This window comes from Pocillopora damicornis, chromosome 9 (assembly GCF_964200805.1).
Source record: "Pocillopora damicornis chromosome 9, jaPocDami1.2, whole genome shotgun sequence".
Lineage (NCBI taxonomy): Eukaryota > Metazoa > Cnidaria > Anthozoa > Scleractinia > Pocilloporidae > Pocillopora > Pocillopora damicornis.
In genome coordinates this window covers 18,335,552-18,360,984 of record NC_142678.1, presented here as the reverse complement: position 1 = coordinate 18,360,984, position 25,433 = coordinate 18,335,552, and the positions used below count along the sequence as shown (strand labels likewise).

The following is a 25,433-nucleotide window of genomic DNA, read 5'->3' as shown; positions in this document are numbered from 1 at the left end:
TCCGGGGGCAGCCAATCGTTACACCATCGGCAGCCGCCTTTGGTAAAAGCTTTCTTAAAACCGACTGCAAGACTCAAACGACATGATCAAATGCTTTTATTTCGTCTTTAAAATAAAAAATAGAAATTCAATTCTAATTCACTCCATGCATAAATATCTTAAAATTTTGACTTATAGAATCTAAGTTCACAAACTCTGCATTTTGATTAGCAATTTTTCACTCAATAGTAATTCTTAACATGGTGTGCATACTTCACTCTCATGGAAAAAGAAAGCGATAGAAAGCTTCTCTTCCCTGCTAATTCTTTTCTAAAGAGATTTAACAGGGTGGTGAGAAGTGTAATTAACAGTACTAACCTAAAATTATTCACCAAATATACCTGCACAGCAGGCTAATGGAAGTTGAGAAACGATTCAGCTCTCGGCAAGCCACTGGAAGTTGAGAAAAAAGTCAGTTCTCTATCCCCTACCCCTCAGTACTACATTTCTCCAGGGTCCTCCAGTGCCCCAGGGTATTAACTACGCTGGCTCAAGCTAAATCCACTTCTGAAGTTGACGAGAAGCGTTTACATACGTCATTTACAACAAACATGTGTCATTGTGAAGCTTCGAGCAACTCTTTCCTATGGTCGTGGATTTGAATTCCACGACCATGAAGTATCGGGAACTGTTTTGGTTCTAAGATATTACTGCGCACCAAACAAACAAAATTAATGTTGATCCTCGGCAACGCGCTCAGCCGATTAAATTTGACAGGAATCCTTTCACAAGGTAGGTGATAAAGATAACCAAGTTGCGCGAGCACCTCTCGATGCTGAGTCATTGCACTGAAAACCAGACACGATGAGCCTAAACCTTTCATCTGACTGGTCGAGACAGTGATGTAAAATTTTCCACCAATTAGGATCCCTAATTAAAACTACATTACGCCTCTGCTTATTCGCGGTCGATTATTCAATTATACAAAAAGTTCGTCTTCTCTAAATTCTTGGTACACATCAATGAAAACACTTACTTACATGCGCGGTCTAGATAAACTCTCCCTTTTTCCTTTTCATCGACTGCATTTAAATAAACTTTCGCTAAAAAAATAAATTAAGTTCGTTTTTACAAACATTTACATCCACAGGAATCTCGTTTCCCATCCCAGATGGCTTAGAAAAAAACACTGTCACTGAAAGCTTCAATTCATCTCTGAATGTTGAAAGAAATCCCACACCGTGTTTTCGAGCATTAACACTCCACATTAAAAACAGATATTAAGACTGTGTATATCATGCTGCCATTGTGGCTGTTATGAAAGAATCCAATCACTATGACACTAGGAAGTTCCACCCCTCTTGGAGGGGCCTAAGTTGACACCAGATGCCGGCACCGTGCCAATAGGACCCAGAGGAACCGTTCGGTTTCTGAGGGGAAAAACCAAGGGATTGCAAAGATAAATTGTGTGCAATTACAAATAGTATTAGATGAAAGTAATGCTAAGGAACTTCATTTCCAAAGTCAAACGCAAAAATCAAAATATATGAGCGAATACAAGTGACACATCCTCTCTTTTGTGCTCTATATTACTTTGTTCCTATTGCTGTTTCAAAACAGGGGGCCATGGCTAAGAGGGAAGAGGGCTTTGGGTGTGCGGTAAAGTGCATTTTGATTGATGGACGTCAAAATAAAACTAAAGAGATCATAACTACCAATCAATAACATCAATTCCACATAGAGCTAGAGAGACCTTGAAGAAAAACATAGTGACAAAAGCACTAGAGAACACAGCCTATATCGGGCTGCCGGTCAGTGGAGACGACAGAATGAGCGAGAGACGAAAAAATTGATGGGTTTTACAGAAGGAGTTGACTCCCGACTTTTTTTTTACTCGCTCGCCCCGGTTCTTCGCTCGTCGCCACTAATTAGTAGCCTGGAGCCAACTCAGTGACCCAGTTTTCATCTGATTAGCTGAGAGAATGACGCTGGGCAAAATTGAAAATTGCCCTTCTACATGAAGTTAATTCACCTTTCCAACTGTACGAGCCTTCTGTGAATTCAAGTTTTCTCTAGATTAAAATGCAACTATGCTCACCCACCTTGCACAAGGAGACATGTCATAATAGCCACTCTCCATGAGAACGTTTTCGATTATATTCTGCAATAAAACAATCGTAGTTTAGATCTTAAAACTTCCTAAAAATTAAAGAATTAGAAGATAAGCGACGATGTAGCAGAAATTGGAAAAAAAAAAACAAATGACAAGTGTGATGAGAAGTGATGGGGATTAAGAAAAATATCAATTTGAGGATTATAAGCTGATCCAATACCAAATTCTCCGAAGTAACATCATAAAAATTGCATGGCAGACAGTTAGGAGAATCACTAATAAGATCTTAGGAGTGAAAGGGTTAAGAACAGATGGCCAATATGGACTGAATAAAACCTTCAATGATCTTTATTTAAGGAGACAAATACCAAAAACAAACAGAGAAATCAAAACATAAGAACGAAGATAACTAAGGATCGATAGGGAAAACCGACACAAATTGGAAATTAAAAACTTTATCATTTACCTTTCATCAATCCTTCCGAATTTTCGTAGACGTTGAAGGGGTTGGGGCCGAAAAAAAAGAAAAAAAAAATTCTCGAAGACTTTCATCTTCTTTACAACTTGGAGACAAGATTTAAAGCACAAGGAACCTTCACAAACCTGCATCATCTCGTATGTTATGCCAATTTCTTGGGCGTCGCCTGATTCAAGGTTAACTCCACTCACTAAGAACACAAAACCAACAGTAAAAAAAAATGACTCGCGTTTATGTCCCACAGTAACCTTGCCACATTTTGCTCTCTGAACCTACCTAACTTGTCAGCGGTATCTAGCTGGTGATGCAGGAATGCTGGATCTCCAAACCCGAACTTCAGGTCAATAACTTCTCTAGACCCTTCAATCACCTGTCATGTAACCATACAAAGCGTTTCTTAACAGAGGTCAAAAATGTATATCTTGGCCAAACTATCAGAAATTGTTCCGGTTCCAATGGCATGATCGAATATTAGTATCTCGCATTTTAACCCCCTTCCCCCATCTTCTACATCTCGTCCTGCTCCCCCCCCCCCCCACGTTTTATTTCATACTCTTGGTTGGAGGTTGTCACTAATTAAGTAGGAGGTGCCATGCTCAGGAGAGACGCGGCCAATGGGGCGGAACAGGGACCTCTCCAGTTAAACCCTGCGTGCTGACCACAAGGTCTTAATGTATCACGTCCATTTACAAAAGAGAGTGATAAAACTCGTAGCATACCAAATAGGTCATATTGGAATGTCATATCCGATAAATGAAAACAAATGGAACAGACATTGATCCATCAAAATCTTACGAAAGGTTACATTTGTTTCTAAAAAAAAATGCTACTATAAAATATTCTAAAATATTCCAGGGAACCTCTGGTGACGAAAAGGAACTTACCTTCTTGACCTCGCTTTTAAGATTGACGAAGGAGCTGTTTTGAGGAGCAAACAGAGCTCTCTTGAACTGCTCGACTATTCTTCTCTGTGGGTTTGGTGATAATGTAGGTGGTAACTGAAACGGAAATGAAAAATTAACAAGTGAACTAGGTAAGAAATAAAGAGTGCAACGAGGATGAACTTTCGTCGAACTAAGAGTGCAACGGCAACGAATGTCTTCTCGGCTATTGTATCCCATTACAACAATACTAGCGCTGGATATTCGAGGATCAATTCTGCTTACTGATGTCCCACAGGTTAGAAGAATACAGGGGAACGACATAAGATAAAAAACTAATCGCGAACCTGCGTTATGAAGATGATCTTGTGGAGTTGGTTGAGAATCTGGGAGATGGGATCGTTTATTTGACGCACTTTGCGAGGAGAAATGCTGAGAGTGGCTGCGGCAGTAGCTAAAACAAACAAACAAACAGACTTACATATTAACATTAAAAAGCGCTCTGTTGTAAAAAGTTATTTGAAACGTAATCTTTCGGCTTTCAGTCCAAAGCATTTACGAATAATAAACAAAATTATACTTACGAGGTCGTGCCTTCAACTGTCCACTACTCTGTCTTCTATACGTTTCCACAGATGAGCTAAAATGGAACGAGCAGAAGGACATTAAAACACTTTATTTCTAAGAATTAGGTCCTCTTTAGATACGCAAAATATTTCTTGTTCACTCTCGTTGAAGCGGACGTTTCAGGTATCAGCCCTTCCTCAGAGGGAATCGGATTCACTGAGACGAAGGGCTAACGCTCGAAACGTCAGCTTTAGAATCTCTCAACAGTGGTCAATTGACATAATTCACCCAGTTTATAAAAGCAATTATCTTGTAAAACCTCACTCCGACGCAGCACCAAATATGCTTTAGAAACTTACCCACCTCAATCCTTAGTTAACCTCATACAAAAAGTATACTTTGCTATTGCTGATCATGCCTCCTAACGGTCCGTCCCTGGTGTCTTCTAAGTTGAAAATTCCCACTGGGCATATTTTTGCCACCCTCAACTTTAACGTGAGGCTTTCTGTCTCACACTAACCTGCTATGTGTCCTTCTCGATGAAATTTCACTTATCCCAGGAGCAGGAATCCCAGATGAATTTCCGCCAACAGGTGTTGTTGTTATAGTACTCGAACCATTTGACGGGGAAGCCTTGCTGCCGGCCGCGAAATCAACATGAAGTTGTCTCCTCGCGCCTTTCCGTGGTCCCGGGGGCTTCGGTACCGCAAAAACATGAGAATTAGTGGCGGAAGAACTGGCGCCTGGTTTCTCAACGATAGTCCTACTGTTGGACAATTTTTCTATTCCTACCCTACCGCCTGATAACGGCTTATCTTTGTCTTTGTTTAAAGAGGATGATTTTTCAGTATTCCCTTTGTAACTAGATTTATCAGTAATAACTGGCTTAAGAGTCCTTTGCCGCCGCGTTGAGCCTGGCGACGAGCTACTTTCAGGTTTAGTACCACCATTTTGTTCAGGTGATCTGATACTGGAACCCAGGACTCCGTTGGCTTGAGCTTCTCCTCCAATGTCAATTCCAGAATCCACTTGGTTCGCAAACTCTGTTTCGCCGTTTTTATGAACGCCATTCTTGTTGAACTCTGCTAGGGCACTCGCTGCCTCAAAGGCGGTGTCAGAACCTTCAGGGACGTCAACGTTCCTGAAGCCAGCGGCTCCTCCACTACTTGACAGGTTCACCAGCTTGTCATAGCGTTCTTGTGAGGCCCAGAAAAGGCGATGGTAGTTCTGCATATTACGATTTGCCTCGATATAATGCCTGCAAGGTAAGACAACTCTTTCGGTTAAATTGGACCTTCTACGACGGCCATTTCATTACCGTAAATTAGCACAGAAGAGTATTATGAGGTTCTTAAGAGGGAAAAAGTAACCTATTCAAAACGGCAAACGATCTGAAGATAGGTCTATTAACGCTATACAAACATCCATCTACTTGGGAAAAAAACACACCTCTGGGTTCTTTTTCTTTCTCGTTCCAGTTTCTTTTCCAGGCTGATCTCATTGGACCGCAACTTGTCCACATACACCAGCATTATTTCGCTGATAATGGCAGCAACCTAGAACAAAAAGACCACTTTAAAATTTAAGAGAATAACAGAAGTGCAAGAACATGAAATGAAGTGTCACAGCTCCGGCCTGTGCAAAGACTGGGACCTCTCCCCTCAAAACACAAATAACGTTGAATATAAACACTATAATATAAAAACTGATTGAAAATGTTAACAATCACTTATTATGAGATTGTGACGTTACATAGCATACCTGAATTATATCTGGTCTTTCATCAGGATTGGGTGTTAGACACCTAGACGGAGGAAAAAACAAAGAAAGAGTTAGAGGCGCGCAAGGAATTCTTTCTCGCACGCGAAACTTCAAACCATTCTCCAGCACCCCTTTATGCGCGCTTGTTATGTGAGCCAACGCGCTCTAGTAGCCAAAACAACATTGACATCCCCAATAAAAATGTTAACAGCAGCAAACAAAGCCACAGTAAGATTTGGGTTTTAACTGCACTCTTGCGAACCCCTAAAAAGACTACTTCCTTTTCTCTCCGCTTTCAGCCAGACTCCTCCACCACGGTAACAATGAGCTACGTTCATCAACCTTTCTTTACATAAATCTTCCGGCTTTGCGCGCATCGGTACAAGAAAGGGCGATAAAAGAAATGAAAAAAAAAAACCCCTTAAGATTTCTCTTGGTGTTCGCACGGTCAAACTAACAATCTATTCTCAAAAGTATACACAGCCAATAAGATTTTATAATTCATACAAAGCAATATGCACCAAAGGTCACTCTACTCTTTCCATCACTGACCTGGTCACAGTCTCGGACAGCTTGTCCGAGTACTCTCCTGGAGGTATGGGCTCGTACTTAGCTTCTACAATCTGTGTTTGAGGGATAAAAACAAAGTTATAATTCCTAAAAAAATGAAACCCAGAACAAAGTGATTTGCCCGTGACACGTAATGTAGAGCAACAGTCCATGGCTGACATTTTGATATGTTAATTTTGAGTTTTTCATCGTTACAAAGCGGTTCACGTGCAACAGTCACGATAAAGTCACTTTTGAAGTGGAACCACGTCAACATCGGCAGATATGACTTTGTAGGGCAAACGACAAAACTTCAGTACTTTTTTTCACCGCTTTGAACAACACAAAGAAAAGCTTTTTCTTAGCAAAATCATGGTCTCATAAGTTAATTACAAGAAAGATGCAATCAACTGAATTTATACTTGTTACCTGATGGGACACCTCTAATAAGGGGCACTTTTCTAGACTCGAGGGTGTTCCATGAATAGATGTTCCACTGTATTATGACTGACAAATTCATTAAAACTGACACAAATGTAAAATTTAAACTCAGTAGAGTTCCCCTGACTATTTTAACGGTTGTTGCGATTTTTCAGCTCAACTCGTTGATCAGTGCTGAAGTTCAGTTGCCAACTAATGAATAACAAAGGTCTCCTAATATTACGCACTTGCCGACGTACATTTTTTGCTAATGCTAACATGTTTGACGAGTAAAATGGAGGTTGAAGAGTTGCCATTTGATACAAAATACAGCCTGAGGCCCACACGTCCGCCTTTTCACCGTAAGGCTTGCTTTGAACAACCTCAGGACTAAAAACAGAGAATAAAGATATTCAGTAACTCAATTATCACCAGAACCCAGATAAAGTACTCTGCATGGAAACAATGCCGGTCTACACTTGTGGATATTCTGTTCGCATAAACTCTGGGAGGTATTTCACGGTTTGTTTCCACATCCAATCCTTTTCACCAGTTTTCGCAAGTACAAGGAATCACTAGTCAGCTGACTACGATTAACTTTTAAGTGATGTTACAAAAAAAATTAGTAATGAAGAGATTTAACGTCTTAACTTTTAAGATGGTAAATATAACCGAAAATACGTTCCTAGAAAGATGATATTCTCCGACATCGCAGATGTAAAGAATGCCGGAATGTGCCGCTTCCATTTTCTCGAAAATATATGCTTGAAAAATTAGCATCAATGACGTCGAAACTTTCGTCAGAACAAACAAAAAAAAAACTGATGACTTATACTTACCATGAATATAATATTGTACCAACCATCGACGTCATTTTACTTGCATCAGGATTCTTCTGCTTGGCTAAACCGAAATCAGCTGTAAAGAAAAAGATATAAATTATCATTACTTTTCCACGAAGGCTAATTTAAGAAGCAAAGCAAAACAAAACAAGGCAAAAACAAAAGCTACTAACTTATAGTGACTTTATCATTTTCCCCCAGCATGATGTTGTTTGGCGTAAGATCCCTGTGGACGATGTGTTTTTCTTTGTGAATGTAACGAAGTCCTAAAACAATCTAGACGAAAAAAGAAGAAAGAAAAATAAATTAGAGATCAATTTTCAAAAGGTAAATGGATAGAATGAGAAAGTATACGAACGAATACGCGAATGAACACACGCATTCCACCTATATGAATGTATCTTTAAATAATTTTTTACCATCATGGAAAAGCACAGTTCTGTACCTGTATAAAGATATGCCATATTCTCTCCTCTGAAAACTTGGTCCCTTTTTCTTTCAAGGAATTAAAATGCTCGCCAAGAGGAGCGCCCTCGACTAATTCCATTATGACGAAGAGTTTGTCCTCTGTAATAAGTATAAAACAAGAAGAAATGGTCAGCACAGTGAAACGGTAAGATCGTCCAACTTCTCTGACATTACTTGGCGCTATCAGAGTGTTAAGCCGTTAACCTCTGAGAGTCACTAAAATCTAATTTCTCCTTACAGTATCACTGGTGAATCAAACATAAGGGTCTTAAGACAAAAAGGAAATGATCGCCTAGTAAAGGAGCTCTTGATAGGCGAACAAATTCTCCTTGTCAGCGCCGTAGGAAAATAAAGAGAACAGTATGAAGAGTATACATACTGATGCTGGGCTAAAAAGGGTTATGGTATCAATATACTAGACAAACGTCAATTTGTTTTTCTTGTATTTGCGTGTTTAATCGCTTAAAATAAATTTATGACCAAAGAAAAGCTACTCACTTTCTTGAAAAGCTTTGTGGTACTTGACAACATTTGGGTGTCTTAGCTGAAAAGCAAAAGGAAATTAAAATAAACTGGTTTTACTATTATCGAAGCTTAAATGCACTGGTCGCGCAGAGTGCCTTGTGATTTAAATGCAAATTGGAAAAGCAGCAGGAAAATCTACGAGACTCCAGAGACTTTGCTCAAGTTGTTGTAAGAAGTCCATTCAATTCTCCCGGCTCTTAGCTCGCTGGTCAGCGAGTAAACTTATCGTCACATTCGCCTACACATTGCGTGGATTTCTCCTTATTCGCGTGAAGTGAATAAAAATTGATAGTACAGTTAAGTTACCTGTTCTTTCATGATAGCTGTTTCATTGACAATTTCACCAACACTCTTTCCTCTGTCTTTAGCCGTCTTTCCAAGAGCAGGATTATGAACTGACATCTATAAAAATAAAAATTACAAAATTTAATTTAATCTCCCCATCTACAGAAAGGTACCGAGATCGCTAAACAAACTGCCATGGATATTTAAAGAACTTAAAGAAGCAAGAGCATAAAATAATTTCCAGAGAAACACCTTTGATACTACAAGATAAAAGAAGTGACGCATATTAAGTCTCTTTAACACATTGGAAGCACAAGTTTTTAGGCCAGTGTAATAAACAAAGCCAAACCTCTTTCATGGCGAGAAAGCTCTGACCAGCATTCTTCTTTCTAACCTGAAATAAAAATGATAATGTGATCAAATGATGAGCAACAGTTTTCGCTAAAAAAGCGTTAGTACTTTAGTACACAGATGTACGTGTTCGTAGAGTAAACAGACATTCGTAAACACAAGACCCACGTTCAATTAGCTAACGGAGTCAACTTACTTTAAAGACACTTCCAAATGCACCAGATCCCAGAAGTTCAAGTACCTCGTATGAACCGATGGAATGACTAGGAGCCTTGTTCTGATTGGTGGCTTGAATATTGGTTTTAATCACTGAAATGTCCTCCTCCTATAGGAAACAAAACCAGAAGTAAAGACTCATTATTTCTTGTTGTCTTGATCGGAGAGGTGTTAAGGGGAAACTGCAGACGATTGGAACCAGACTGTCCGACGCATGTGTAGGCCTGTCAATCCTTCAAATCTGATCTACTCTAATAAGTAAAACTCTCACTCATACAGTTGAATTTTCCTGGAGCTGAAAATTTAGTCTATTATTATCAGCTTAGCCTTTCACTTGGCTAAATTTGAAGAATTAAAATACTAACGCAGCATAATTATAGTCATCAAGAACAATAGTGATCTGCAGTATTTTGTTTGGATTAAAAACGTTTATTTCACAGTGGTAACCTCCCTTTCAATGTAAGTTAGCCTGCTTCTCTATCTTTCTATGCCGCTTCCAGAAGTTGAGAACTATCCAGGAAATGTTAATTAGGGAACAAAACGATTTTCAAATACAGTCCACTGGTCGAATAGAACTCGAGACTGCTCTGTCAAACGCTTGCTTGGTGAAAAAGAAATTCATCAAGCGGAGTAATTCATTAATACCGTTCAATGATTTCTGTATAACACACAAAAAACAACTCTATAACCTCACCGTCAAAGTGGAAATTTTGTCAACCAGGCACTTGTAGGCATTTAATTCCCTGACGTAATGACCGACATCAATAAATTTCTCGAAGAGGTCTGGGGGAAACAATCTGTAAATCAAAAGAAAATCATTGTAAAGGTTTTCAAAACTTCTAAGCCCTGCCCTTATTCAAGAATTCTCGATCTCTCACGATGTAAACTTAGGGCTAGGCTGAATTCAAACGGTATATCTCACCTCTTGAAGAGTTGACGATTTCGCTCCATACTAAACAAGAATCTGCAGAGAGTTAAGCACAACAACTCACTAAAGACGAAGGTGATAGAGCGTTATTTTGGAACAAAACAATTTAATACTAGTTGTCAATCTGTTCCTGGGCAGGACAATGTGGTTCCCATAACATATGAGTTGTGTATCAAAATTTCGGGCAAAGTTGGGAATATAAGCAAACAGGGCTTTGAAATGCAGCTCGAGGAAATTTGACTACGCCTTCGCTGCATTTTAAAAATAAAACTGAAGAAAAAAATTCCCTGCGGTTGGATCTGATGAGGCTCGAACAGTAAGCTTTTCTTGAGGGGAGATGATGTATACAGACTAAATACAAGAAAATACAAAGGAAAAAAAGAGAACCAACCTCAAAGCCCTGAATGCGCTTTTCTGTGAAGAAAAAATTTACAACAAAAGTAAGTCGAGTTAATCAAAGATTTCCAAGTACAGTACCGTGCGTGTTGATGAAAATGTCTTACGATCTACACCTGCACTTGTAATAGGGTACAAAAATAGTCCGTCCTACCTGAAGATGTTCTACAGTTGCGGCTTCCTCAGAAGAAGACGTTTCTTGGGGCAGAATAAGTAATCCCAGCAAGTAAATACCGTTTGACTGAAACAGAGTAAAGAATTATACGTAATTTAAAATCAAGCTTTGAAATATAATATGTGTACAGCAAACCTGTCTGTTCTATGACGGTACTCGTCTCTTATCAGCTAGAAACGGTCATCTCTCCCTTATTATTGTTTTCTACTTATAGTTACGTGCTCTAGTTTTAATTGCTTTTAATTCTTTGAGAGTGATAAAATGTCATGGGAGAGTCCTAATGCATCAAAATTTGATGTATTATCCGTAATGTTCTCGGAGACAAAGAGTTGTGGAGAACAACACTCTTTCTCGTTTTCAGTTTTGTTTACCATCCCTTGAAATCGCTCTGGCCATTCGATAGAATATAATTTTACTCAAATGTTTTGGCCGTTTAAGGCTATATGTTATGGTGATTTCCTGATATCTTGGACGTCTTGGGTTGTTTTTGGCGATCGTCGGAATTCGTTCCGGTACTGGGTTAGATTTTGTACTTCAACATACCACAAACATCATTAAAAATCACTTCTCCACATGAACAAAGTAACTGAAGGGTAAAATTTACGCACAGCCCCATACTATTGTAAAACAAATCTGTTTTCCCAATGGCGATGTATTGTTTTATTCATTGTTTTCTCTATCCAAGAACTGAATGCATAATGTAGTATGGGGTTGTGCGGAAATTTTACCGAAGTTGACAACTATAACAAAACCGATACGAGCTTCGGTTTAATTAACCTAGTAGTATTACGGCAATAATGAGAGAATATTTACCATACAATTATTACTCTAGCTTTACGTTAGTTAAAATGCGTCCTGCACACTAGGTTACACGCTAGTATGCTGTGTCCACTCGCACGCAAGCAGTTGAATTAGAAGGTTAACACGCTTTGTGTATTTGCCGACTCACGCTTTGTTGTTTGTAGAGTGTTATATGAAACAAAAGCATAAGCTATTTAAGGGGTGCTCTGTAATTAATGTATTTGGAGTTTTTGTCACAATTTTAACGCAAGATGCGGTGGCCTGGTACCCTGTTCTCTGGACTTTGAATGAAGAGGTCCAAGTTTATTCTCGTCGGGTCATGGAGTTGTGTTTCCTAGGCTAAAATAATTGCCTTGACATTCGACTCTCTACACCTTGTAATATAACTGAATACCGGAAAATAATCGAAGAAACGTGATTACTCTCTGAATGTTGAGAGCCAATGGATAAGAATCCCTTCCGGATGTAACTGTAATATTCCTGTTACACGTTAAAGAATTCTAACAAGCCTCGTGGTTGATGAATCATTCAGAAGGTAAGATTTGGCTTCTTTTGAGAGAAAACATTCAGCTTACACTCCTCACCTGCACAATTTGCTGTCCATTAGTGTCATTGACAACAAGCTCAGTCAGGGCAGAGCACACAGCTACCCGAAAATAAAAAACAATCACTAAGATCAGTTCATCGTGATTTTAACTGAAAGTTGCCCATTGTGAACTACATGTGGTTGCAGATGACTCAAACAAGAAGGTTCCTGAAAGAGGTTTTAGAAAAGAAAAAAAACCAAAATTTCCCAACTTACAAAGTATTAGTCTTCCACCAACAATAAACAAACAAAAAAAACTAAAAAGTTCTTCCCCCCGAAAAGCAAGTCACAATCTCACATAAACTTTTTGACATTTTTAAATATTAGCATCGCATTTTCTCAACCAAACTTTCTATAAGAACAAATAATTTTACTTCATCCCTATTCCTCAAATCAATGCTGACTGGCTTGCACTGAGATCTACATGTGTACAAGTTTAATATATTTTTCATGCATTGCTATCCCTTTGTATATTATTGTTTGGGGAGGAAAGGGTGGGGGGAGAAGGTTTCCATAACTCACCAATTTTCAAAGGCATGGTATCTTCTCCAGAATCAGCCTCAGTCTGCTTGAGCAACAACACAAATGCAATTTTACTCTCTGGAAAAGGTGTCAGTGCGGCATATTGCAGTAAAAGTTAAATTGTACATGTATTTCAGTGTCAAAGGTTCAGCCTAAAATCAGAGACCAAACACCAGGGATGTGTAAACTTTTATGCCCTATAGCTTGTTGCATTGGTGTTTAACTGTCTCTCATCACTTAAATCAATGTTGCCTTTCGTCTAGATAATATTGTATATTTGAAAAGGAGTTTCATTAATGAATGACATTTCATTCATTGGCATCAAAACTACTAAATAAGTTACTTGTTATATTTTGACCTTAAAAAAATTGCATTTTTTATGTGACCATGACAATGCACAAATTTACACTAATATTTGACTTTTACAAGCCTACAGTGTACAAGTATGTTCAGGTTAAAATAGAATCATTCATGCTTAAACATTTTATTTGACCTGCACTGTGCACATGTAATGAAGATCCCTTATGTTACATATACATGCTGCAGTTTACCTCTGCACTGATTGATGCTTTTGAACTTGTATCAGAGCCCAGATATAATACTTCAGCACTTGACTCTGGCTTCCGATCTCTGCAAAAACAGACAAAGTAATTAAGAACTGTTCCTATTTTTTTTCACTCTAAAGACTCCAAAGTGGCTGATTTATTAGCAAGCAGACTACGCAGTGTGACAGGTTATGTTTGTCACAATATAGCCATTGGCCTAGCATAGAAAAAGCTCTCAATACATGCAACAGAGCACATGGAGTATTCTACTGGCTGTCAGAGGGTTGCAACAGATAACTGTTTATCCCTTATGACACCAAGGTCCCTTAGAGGAAATTCAAGATCATGTATGTATTGATATGCCTTTGACCCTTTGTGGTAACAGACTTAGTTTCAAACTCTTACAAAGGTGTAGGAATCAGGTTTTGTACAGCCTGGCCCAGGTGATAAATACTGTTTGTCATTAAAAATAAACAAAAGAGCTTGTGGAACATTAACCCTTTCACTAACAGGGGTGATAAATGGGTTATTCCTCTAGATAAAAGATCATTACATTATCAATAAGAGAAGGCATGAGAATTTTTAAAGAACTATGAACAAGCAATATTTTGTTTGTCTTAACACCAAATTCACAAATACATGGGAGACAGTAAGGATACCATAATTAATATTGAATCTTGCTTACTGAAGAAGTGCCAGAAGTAAAGGAATTCCACCAAGAACTCTGATGTCATTGCTAGAGTCACTATCTTCAGCCAGTTGTACAATAATCCATACCTTACAATAAGTAAACCAAAAACAATAGCATAAGATACATGTAAGTGCAATGTAACAATGCACATGTCACTGAAAGCAAAAATTAGTGGAATCATCAATGGACTGGCCTCTATATACTAACCACGTTCCACAGAAGTTTGAGATTGTCACAGTGTAGTAAGCTGAAGAAAACATGAAAATACTGTTGATAGACTGTAAAATTGTACATTGTGCATGATTATGTTGAGATAACCTGGTACTTCAGACAAGAACATCACCTCTACTATTAAAAAACCTCCATTTTTGTCTGCCCTCACAGGATAGGTAATCAACTGTGTGTGTTGTTACAGCTTGAATATGCAGTTTAGGGGTGGGCTGAAGCTTAAATGGATGAAAAATCTTGAGTCCATTCTAAAAACTATCCAGGTTCATATGGACAAAGCCTGAAGAAGCCTTCCCAATGTTTCTTTCGATGATACACAACAAACATTTACTTCTAGAAGATAATTGTTTTAAAGATTGAACTCCAACTTGATGAAGGGTAACATACTTAAAAGGAAGCATCTCTCACCTCAGACAAATTGGGATTCCATCAAAGACCTTAACCTGCTCTCTGATACTGCTGTCAGCACACAATATTCTTAGAAGACCAGCTGCCAGACTAGTACAAACATTGATGCAAAAGAAAAATTAATATAAGAGTTGTGGAATCCAATGTTCATCAAAATAACACATAGGGCAAATAAGAAAGCATAGATAAGTAAATAGGAGTTCAACCTTAACCAAAGACCTATCATAAGACTGAAAGTAGACATAAGGAATGTCAAGAGGGAGTGAAAACCCTCTTATCACATACACATAACTTACGTTTTAGAAAGAATGTCATATTCCTGAAGTATTCTTAAAAGAATCTCTGTGCAATTCAATTCACCAATCAGAGCTCGAGGTCTCTCACTATTTGCAAAATACAAAAACAAAAAAAAGATGTAACTGTGGAAACTGAGGATACCATGTAACAAAGCATAACACAACATTGATGGTCATGCATCACTGTCTGACATTACTAGCCAAAGCAACTTGCCTCCTTGCACAATTTTGAACTTTAAAATTTGTCCATGTGTAATATGGTCATGAATGATGCATCAAATAAATTAAAATTTTTGTTTAACAAGCCTAATTGCATTATTTCATAACAACATGAATGGCATATAAGATATGTTAAACTGATCTCTACATAAAGCTAACCTTTGAGCCAAGCCAATCAGGGCATACAAGGAACAATGAAGAACCATCACATCACTAGCAGATAACAGAAGAACAAGAGCCTGGAAATACAAGGTAGAGCATGTACATGTCATTTGGGTACAACACATGTTACACATACTAACTCAATGTGCATGTATGTACCTTTTCGACACTATCATGTTCATAAATGAAATGATGAGACACCTCTGATGGAGGTAGGAGTAATGTGGAAAGGTGAACCCATCGGTGCCCTGGACAAAGCAAAAGGCAAAGGTGAATTTGCAAGCAGTTCTAGGGGGCAATCATGGATTGAAGAGAGTCCTCTATTAGATTCCTCTGAAAATTGCTGTCTCTTTTGTTTGCACTTTCCTTTTTGCTTGTACTAAACTGATGGCTGTTGCCAGACTTGAAAAATACTCTTGTAGAGTATTACATACACATGTACCTTATGAGTACAACATGCCACAAGCCACTCCCTCTGCTTAACATCTGCAGCAAGTTTCTGACAAATGTCTGAAAAAAAAAGATATCACATAAGCATAAAAAGACTCATTAGCTTTGATGCAAGAGCATATCCCAGTTTCTCCAGCATGAGGTGACTACAGGAACATGTACTTGCAGGAATTGCAACTCCCCCTGGATGTGATACTAGTTCCACTCCACATTCCCTCAGCATTTTTTCAGGGTTCTCAGACCACTTGCCAGTACCAGTTTTTACTCCCGGTGCATGGAGGCACATCTACACCACACACATCAAGACTTAAAACACGATGACAAACAAGAACCAAAGCCATATCAGTACAGAGAAATTATAACTAAATGTTCATGGTAAGATCCTTACTTGTCATTTCTTTCAGAATGTCAACAGTAAATGGCTCTTCTCCATTCTCAAGATAACTTTCAGTCAATAGTTGTAGCCTCTGATAACAAACAGGAGAGAAATTATCATTTGTGTCCAAAAAAACTCCAGACAATTGGATTAGAACAACATTGCAACAAAACTTCACAAAAAGATATTTCATCAAGTACACAATGGAGGAAGGAGAACACTGCGGTGAGTACATGATATATTCGATAATAATGACAGACCAATCTAAGTCTGTTAATAATGAGAGGCTGAATTTTTTTTCCAGCAAACTAGTCACATTTTTTCCCAGTCATTCTTCGCGTAAATATACATATAAGCTTGTACAGTTTGTCCATCTTCTGTGACCCAAGTTCCTTTCCTTGTGCATAATCAGTAACTGCCAACCTAATATCCAAGAAAATGGTGGATTTTTCTCTTCAAACTGGTTTTGATAACAGGCCACCCTATTGTATGATTGAGCATACAACTGTATGCTCTAATTTTTTTCAAATGGCTGCAGTCTATCACCCTCCTGGAACAAGTTATACAGTGAAATACTAAGAGGTCACCCTTGGTTTATATTCAGAAATAAATCAACTAATATTATTATTGTGTTGCTGTTGGTAGATTATACTTGTTGAGTTCATATAAGCACTAAAAACAAACAAACCTCTGCAAGGACTTTCACACCACCTAGATTGAAAAATTCAACCTGTAAAAAGGGAAAATTATTAATTCCCAATTCATGAAAAAACATTCATATTTTATCATTGCATTTTTTTTACATCATGAATAAAAAAAACTAGGGCACTGTTCTTGTAAATATGTACATGTGCAGTAAGTTTAAGTCTGGTAGTAGCTAAGACCTCACCACCCTGAGCACAACCTACATTAACTGACCATTAGGCCTTGGTATCCCCCCACATAACAGGTCGAAATAAAACTCGAGTATGAACCCTGAAAGGTAAGACCTCACAACCAAAACCTAATCAAAACATGAGACATGAAAATCCTTAAAAAATTCCAAATTCTGCAGCTAAACTCCAAAGTTTATTATTAGACTTTGTTAAAAGACAAGGCATGAAATTCCAAATGTAGAGCCCCTAACTTGAGACCACAATTTGTTTTAAGGTTCAACAATACTGGTGCTTTGTTCAAAGGCTTCCAACGTACAACACAAAAAACCAGACCTAAGACACCGATTGTTTTTTTGGTTTTATTTTAAGTTTGACCATGCAGTAAATCTTTGTTCAGTTGTAATTACCTGAAATGTGTGGTCCCTCATAAGCATTCTGAGGCATATTAGCACTCTCAGAATATTTTCTGGAGGAACTCGTTCAATCCACTCCCTAATTGAGACAGAAAAAAAAAAAGACAAATTAAAACAACAAATTCCGTGATCAGCTAATTATTTGCATGCCTAGTAATGGATTGCAAAAAAATAATATCTAAAAATAGACCGATGCCAAATAAAAACATTTCCTTGTAAGTTAATTTTCTAACAACTCTTCATAAATTGTCCCTTCAATCTTGTGAAGACTGCAAGTTTAAATATGTCCCACTTGTCTTTCATTTTATACAAGTATGATGCTAAATATAGACCATAAGCCCCTTTAATAAATGGTGTACCTAACTGTTATTCTCTAGGACTTGTAAATTCCATGTAATTCAGCCTTTAAAATTAGCCTTTTTGGCCTCAACAACATGTTTGAAAAACGCAATAATTTTCATGCTAATGTGAGGCCAGGAAGGTTGATTTGCATATGCATTAAAGACTAATTATCATGCCCACCATTTTGAAAAAGGTCTATACTGTTCACTGTAACACTGATACTCACAGGTAGCAAACTCGCTGCTTTACAAGGGCTGTGAAAATCTAAATAGAAAGACCACAAACATGTCATGTTTGTCCTTGATAAGAACTTGTTTTTCTGCTAAAACTATCCTCACATAGATGAAAACCACCATTTAGCAACGTATAAAAATCCTTTACACTTGCCACTTTTTGAGTAAACAGAAGTCATGGGGTTTTTACATAATTCTTGATGCCCCCATGATATCCTCAAATGCCAGAATATAATCAAAGGCATCCCCAACATTTGTAAGGAAATACCCATGAGTTCCAACAACACCTCTCTCAAACAAACTACCATCTAAGACTGTACCAGGAGGCACAGTACCTTCATTTTCATTTCTCTTCATTTGTCAATTAGATCTAATATTATACTGACAACCAAGCTGGCATGCAAAAGCTGCCTTGAGATTGCCGGTTATATCTCTGAATAGGATACTCGTGTCCAAAGTGAAAGAGTGGGTGGGTTTATATCATATGTAAACCAGATAACTGCATGCTATACATAGAAATGTATCATACTTATAACAGTGCTGTAAGCTATAGATAACACTCTTCTATTGAGCTCCAAGTTCCTAACTGACCTGGCTGAAGTAACTGCTGAGGGCATGTGAACTGAAATTCCTGACTCCCTGGTACCTGGAGCTATTGATTAAATGGAGAATCTTGTCGCAAAAAGAAATAAATTTTCTAGCATACAACTGTAAATTATCAGCAGCAAGTTTTACCAAAAGCAGGAACACTGCCTGCATTCACAAGCACACCAAAAGAGAACCACAACATTACCAGTAACATTTTTATTTAAAAGAGTGGCTTAGTAAAGATAAGATTATTTAGATGGTATTACTAAGTAACTAACATTAAATACCTTAATATCATTAGTTAGCCTTTGATTTTGTTCCCAACCAAGTCTTAAACATCTATAGTTAAGTTTGTTTCACAAAACACATGTTTTATAACATTTGACTGTCACAAGCATGAATTCCACTTTTTCTTGTTTTAATTCATGTCATTCTTGAATAATTTCATTTCAGATCAAATGATGCATTACTGTGAGTAACAGAACTGTGTATTATTCTTTTGTTTGGATTCTATTTTTAACTAATTGCAAGGTAAGAATCATGAGCTGATAAGTGTTATCTATAAAAAAGCAGTAGATATTTCAAACTATTTAGGTGGTAAATGTTTAGAATGAAGAGTCAGTTGAAAGAAAATATCGTTTGAAAGTCAAAAGTTGTTAAAGGTAAACCATTAATGCATTCCAAGTAAATACCAGAAAACTCAAATTTCAGTAGTCAATCAACCAAAAAACCAATTTATATATAAAGGGGATAAGTTCCTAAAGAAACTGAAATGTTGTGTCAGTGGGGGAATATAGGATGATAATTTGATTTTAACAACTAAGTTGATGATATACGACCACTGCTCTGACAAAGGGCTAAGGCTTAAAAATTCACCTCAGAAACTCTTTACTATGGCCAATTTACATTGTCAACTCAGTTGAAAAAACCAAGTTATGCCAATTTATATATACCTGAATTTCTCCAAAGCGAGAGCTTCAGTTGACTGGTGTTGATGGGGTAACACTCCATTTGCCTGCCCAGCCCATGGATTACCTGTGGTGTTCTGATTTTCATCTGGGATCCAAGAGATGGAAGGAAGCTTAAAAGTAAAGGGTCAAAATACAAGTTCAATAACTTCCAATGAAGGGCCCGAAATGAGAACTTTTCCTATTGAGCATCTTAAAATTGAAGGCAAGCTATGTGGGCTATCACCAAATTTAAACTATCAAGTTCGTTCCACTCCTTTATTCTCCAAACTAGGAATTTTACATACTCTCCAAATCAATCCATTTGAAATCACCAAATTCATGCTTTATTACTTCTCAATCTTTTTGTAACAAAATAGCCAAATTCACTGCTATGGTTCCAGAGCAGCCAGCAATTATCAAAACACACTTGTGTTGTACAAATCTCTAGCAATTTATAATTCTCTACCAAGGTTCTAAAATTTTGAACTCTCTTCCTGTTTCAGTCACTCATTTGTCAAATCTTCTTAGCTTTAAGACGAAAATGCCAGAGTTTTGCTTAAATAATCACTGAAATGGCCAAGCCACACATTTGCAGCATATATTCTTTTTAGATATGTTATGAGTGAGGTGTCCTCTCCCATAGGCCCAGTGGCTTCCTGGGTCACCTCACCTCCTGCAAACTATAATGCTGGGGAAAGTTTTTTTGTAATATTAAAATGGCAAATAAATGATGATGATGATGATGATGATGAAGTTTGTACCACATTTCTTAAAATAAACCTTCAATTACTTATCCAAAATTTTGATCAAAATAGGGGGCACTTAATCAATAGAAAAGGTAGTGTAATAGTTGGAGAATGATTTTTTGTTTGAGGAAATATAGTATGTACAACATTATATACCTGTTGTTTGCTGGCTGGGGTGTTTAGCAGGTCTAACAATCTGGATAAATCTTTTTCTTCATTCTCCCTGAAATGAAAAGAGAGACAAAGATTTGTTATTTTTTTTGTTAAAGTTATCAACTAGATACCTTATAGCATAGCCGCTAGATCTCAATTTTTACATTAAGAAGCAAAATAAAACTCTCACTCTGCTGAAAGATATTTGACGTAATGTACTTGACATTTCTTGCAAAAACAAGAGTGCCAAGAAGGGGTTTTACATTTATCTGGGTTACTACTCATCTTACAGACACAATTCTTATGGTAGACTCTAGCTGCAGATTTCTTTTCTTGCAAACATCAGAAAATCTACGCATTGGTTAGAAGTGTCTTTCAAGGGTGATTATCTTTTTGATCCTACAAAAGTGTCTTTCTAGGGTACACATCACTTGCTAATCTTATGCATGATGAAGGTACTCATGCACAAAATTAAAAAAAAAACTTAGTCTATAGTAACATATATGTACAGGGCCCAGTTGTTCAAAGGCCGATTAGCACCAACCCAGGGTCAAATTTTAATCCAGATCTCTATATTTCTCTGTTCAAATAACTATTTGGGAAAATTTTCCCAGTTCATTTTAGTGTATTCAATCATCAAATTGTAGAAAAATGGGATTAATCCAAAGTTTCCTAACCTTTAAGCTCCAGGTAAAAATTTGAAGTATGTTTATCATACCGAATATCAATCCACCCGTGAAGTTAGGGGCTAAACTTTAATGCTTTTATGTAAAAGGGTTTTAAAGGCATCTTTCAAGATTGCCATTTATTTATTTTGAGAGCAAAACATAGACTTCTTAGGGATGTGTTTATATTTCAGTTGGAGTCACAAAAGCTACCAGGAGGTTCTAAAGTTATTGTATCTCCATGATTTCCTTCAACGGAAAGAGATTCAAGTACTGTTGTGCTGAATTGTGGATGTGTCGGAAATTAACGAAGGAAGAACAAAGTTCAATCACATCAACCCCTTGCAGCTTTCCCGCAGAGAAATATTTATAACATCTTTGTCAGTTTTCTTAAAAAACCCGACCACATACGAAGAATTAAAATTCACGAATCTCGTCAGCGAATTTGCGTCCTATTTAAATACGAAGAGAAAAGATTTTGCGGTTACACACCAGATGATTCTATTTGGTATTCAAGTTAAATTCACTGTTCCCCGGTTATTATTCTCAGATACAGTCTATTTACACAATACTTCATAACTAAAATAAAATTGTTTGAAATACTCCGACAAACAGAAAAAAAAGGACGCTCTAAGCTTTCATCAGAAGAGCCCCGACAGATCGATATGATTGAAAACCACTTAACGAAGTATATAGAAAAACTTTGCCTAATGGATACCTGAGGTACCTAGCTGATACATCCAATATATCAAAATATTATTTTGTAAGTCTACGTTTTCGTATTCAGGAAGAGGATTACCCATGATATTGCGAACAGGTTTTTTTTTTCGTGCAGAAACACATTACACAGTAATTCTCACTTAAATGCTTCTCGAGGCGCTTTTGGGAAATAAATGCAAATTAGCGCCAATCAAGCGCAAACGAAAACGACAACTGGCACTACACGTTCGCAAAATTAGTAAATACCCTTGGGCAAAATAAGATGTGATTAATGATGTTTTAGTTTACATAATAGTCTTTCCCTTGACAACTCCTGAATAAAAACGACTTCCTTCTCAAATTTTCAAAATGACACAGATATGGTCAAGTAAACCGTATGAAAACCGTAAACATTCTGGCAAGTAGCGAGTTTGACATGAACCGAAAAACCCATGTACTTGAAATCGAGTTAAAAATTTTTGAAGCGAGTTTGGACAACTTACCTATTCACTGTAGATGTCTGTGCCTTGTCTCTCTTCTCCTCCACAGGCATTTTGAGTTTAGTAGAGTCCTGGGGTTTCTTTTGCCATGGTCACGAAACCAAAAACCTGTTGATGTTATAATCATACACAAAATATGATCGCTCTACGGAAGGCTTCCACTTGCTCGACAACATAAACATTCAAATTACAAGTCTTTATAAAGAACAACATTTCAAAATTTCTGCGATGATCATGCGTAGATTATCCACCGTTAGGAAACTGGGAAATTCAGCAAACTTTCCTAATTAAATTTTTATCCGACTGGCTAAACAAACGGACCAAAGACACGTCGACACAGCTATCATAAGACTTACTCTATTACCTCTCGCGACCAAACTCTAACTAAGATCTTGTTTCGCCGAAAGATCGCAAGGAATTTGAAAAGCTCACTAGAATTTAAAGACTCACCGAATATACAGGTACGTGAGTTGAGTACAGCTATGATAAACTCGCCGTTCTACGGGTATTGTACAAAAACTTTCAACTCGATTCGTCGAAAGGAAATACGTCAAAATCGACAGGAAATGACCTCGTAGGTCGATTTTTTGTCTGTTGTTAACCAAATGCAAACGATTTCACCTCTAAGTATACACCGCAGTGACCCTTTAAAGACGATCGTGCGTTTAATCTATGTTATGAAAGTTCTAAAAGTGTAGCTTCCCTGTGTTTAATATTCTTGCCTAATTGTTGTGGTTTAACTGAGCTTGCCGACCGATCGACGGATCGAGTCACATTTCTGCGTCATATCAAAATTTTAAGTTGCTATCAAACGTAAAACCAACACTATATCTGAGAAATTAATTCTTTGCATCAAAACAGGTCGTATAATCAAAAGGATTTAAACAACCTTCGGAAGAGAAAATTGATTTGTGAAGCAGAATGAAACCATGGTCATCCGCAAAACTTTCCACAAATGATCTCCAAATTAACCTGTTATGGTAAAGATAAAAATGCATCTTTAAACCAGCAAAACTAACCACAACTTTAGCGACCGCATCTACCGATTGCCTCCTTGGCCTGGCAGCGTAAAAATACGCCAGACAAAAGGGATTTCAGTCGGCATTTTCCATCATCAAGCGACTTCAGGTTCGCTCCGTAAAATTTGCTCGTGAAATTAGCAAAGCAACGTCAATTTCTCAATAAAAATATTATCACAACTTGACCAATCAAACAACGGTAAGGGACAATGGCGCGTAATCTCAACCAATCAGAATTACACCTTGTGAAGTTGATAATTAAACATAGCCACTTTCTTGAGCAGAAAAATAATTAAGCTATGAAGAGTGGAGGGCGCATATTGATTTTTCTCTAAAAATACGTACTACCGTACTTCAAAAAGATTACGTCAGTATTGATCTTGTCCGATTGACTAGTGTCGTGGGAAAAAGCGAAAAAAGAAATCAATATTTCATCAGCAAAGGGGGATTTTTCAGAAATTAAAAAAAATGAATTGTAAGAAATTGGTCGCATAACAAGGTTGAAATTAAGTTGAAGTTCAGTATGAAAACTTAGTACTACCTGTCCATCATCAACATCATCGAATCTCAAATACGTCTACAAAAATATCTAGCGAGAGAACAACTATCAAAATGGTACAACCAGAAATTCACAAGCATCTTTAACATCAAACTTTTCCAGAAATTCTTATTTCATCTTAACGTCTATTTTTAATATTATAAGCATCTGAGGCAGACGCTAGTCTCGATCGAAGATGTTCTTTTTTAGTATGTCACGCAACTCTCCATGAGCGTTGCGTGACCTATGATGCAACTTTAATGCCACAATTATGGCTTGAATGATCGAGTCGAATAGGTTCATGTTTAAAATATAGAAACTCAATACAAAACCCAGTCTTATTTCACCCTGCCATGAGGGCAAAACAAGCAAACAAACAAACATAAAGCAGAGCTCATCCTTGAATCTCCTTTCTTAGCGAAATAGAAGGAACAGCTCACACTGCGGTACCCATGAAATAGTTATCAGAGAGAAAAAAAAAAGTATTTCAGGATTAATTGTTAAAGGCATCAAAAGATTCCAAATAGTAACCTAACCCTTCGAAAACTGCCTTTAATGTGCCAAAAATTCGACAATGAAAGGCCCCATTTTGGAAAACATCTAAGTGTGACCCGTTCACACACGCGTGACGTAATGACGTACCACGAGAAGCTAATTAGCTCTCAGAATTCTCTCAGAATTCAACTCGAACAACGGGAAACAAATCTGTTAATAGACGAAAAAACTTCCCTACTTCCATTAGATTGCGCGCTCTTGAATTGATACAGTTTTGCTGAAGCCCCTTTTGTGAGATGAAAGCTGTTAGCTCCTGTGAGGCAACAATCAAAATGGCGCCATGCAAAGTGAAAACAACTTTATTGCACGTTATCAAGACTGTCAGTTGCCATACATTTCGTTTGCAGTTTTGGAAAACTTAATTACCATCGCTCTTCATTCTCAGCACATAGGATGAGTCACGCGACGTGTTCGTAGTGTCCTAAGTTCAAAGTTAATTAACGGATCACGGGCATTGCAGTCATAGCACCCAAGCAATTGGAACGGAGAGAATTTTGTGCTGTTAACGTCTCACTATTAGTTAATTTTTGGAAAAGAAAAATGGAATAGTAACTAATAAAACTGAATCAGATGTTGATAAAGTGTGTTCAACACATGTTTAAGTTCTTCAAAGATTTTAAAATAGTTTTAAAATTTCAAGTTTAGAATGATCGTTTTGTACTGTTTACGTCATCAAAAGGTGATCACATACCACTCATTTTATGGTTTCTGAATCCCAGAAAGCCATCCCATCGTCCCTTGTATACTTTTGGTTAAGTCGATATGAAAGAAATAGCTGAGATGATTGTATATATGTGTGCTGGTGGAATCGTCATCGTCATCTTCATCGTCATCGTCACCGGTTGGTCGTGCCTCCGCTGACATGACATCCTGCTGATGTTCTTATAATCCGTCTCCATTTCATTTCTCATTTCCTTCGCGACTTCGCGAGTCTGTACT

The 25,433-nt window shown here is 37.5% G+C and overlaps 1 protein-coding gene and 1 long non-coding RNA gene across 8 annotated transcripts; one reads left to right on the top strand and one right to left on the bottom strand.

Moving 5' to 3' along the window:
* Window positions 1-79: 79 nt before the first annotated feature.
* Window positions 80-23,565, bottom strand: LOC113667785 (serine/threonine-protein kinase Nek10). Of its 7 annotated transcripts, none has more exons than XM_027183634.2 (41): window positions 23,402-23,565; window positions 22,386-22,490; window positions 20,522-20,588; window positions 19,623-19,750; window positions 18,673-18,733; window positions 18,075-18,112; window positions 17,501-17,585; window positions 16,907-16,948; window positions 16,231-16,309; window positions 15,835-15,902; window positions 15,390-15,469; window positions 15,012-15,098; window positions 14,716-14,805; window positions 14,287-14,326; window positions 14,074-14,165; window positions 13,395-13,473; window positions 12,844-12,889; window positions 12,320-12,381; window positions 10,914-11,000; window positions 10,755-10,777; window positions 10,358-10,399; window positions 10,130-10,232; window positions 9,416-9,544; window positions 9,218-9,262; window positions 8,890-8,985; window positions 8,557-8,602; window positions 8,036-8,157; window positions 7,764-7,866; window positions 7,588-7,666; window positions 7,009-7,138; window positions 6,332-6,402; window positions 5,780-5,822; window positions 5,468-5,574; window positions 4,539-5,276; window positions 4,036-4,091; window positions 3,799-3,905; window positions 3,455-3,568; window positions 2,847-2,940; window positions 2,696-2,760; window positions 2,082-2,140; window positions 80-1,409 (listed from the first exon to the last, which is right to left on the bottom strand). In XM_027183634.2, exons 2-41 carry the CDS (start codon window positions 22,433-22,435, stop codon window positions 1,322-1,324), a joined length of 3,741 nt encoding a protein of 1,246 aa, XP_027039435.2. In that variant the 5' UTR covers window positions 22,436-22,490; window positions 23,402-23,565; the 3' UTR covers window positions 80-1,321. The 7 variants fall into 7 exon arrangements, with proteins under 7 accessions (XP_027039435.2, XP_027039439.2, XP_089038352.1 ...); XM_027183638.2 differs by having other exon boundaries at window positions 12,844-12,886; XM_089182226.1 differs by having other exon boundaries at window positions 12,844-12,886; window positions 23,272-23,543.
* Window positions 12,027-15,321, top strand: LOC149040485 (uncharacterized). The gene is made up of 2 exons (XR_016179702.1): window positions 12,027-12,270; window positions 13,529-15,321. It is a non-coding gene; the product is annotated as an uncharacterized LOC149040485 (long non-coding RNA).
* Window positions 23,566-25,433: the final 1,868 nt, after the last annotated feature.

Coding starts and splice junctions, on each gene's coding strand:
- LOC113667785 (XM_027183634.2), bottom strand. CDS start 22,435: ATGCCTGTGGAGGAGAAGAGAGACAAGGCACAGACATCTACAGTGAAT. Junction 8,603..8,889: donor CAGCTATCATGAAAGAACAG/GTAACTTAACTG, acceptor TTTGCTTTTCAG/CTAAGACACCCAAATGTTGT. Junction 7,667..7,763: donor AAATGATAAAGTCACTATAA/GTTAGTAGCTTT, acceptor TTTTCTTTACAG/CTGATTTCGGTTTAGCCAAG.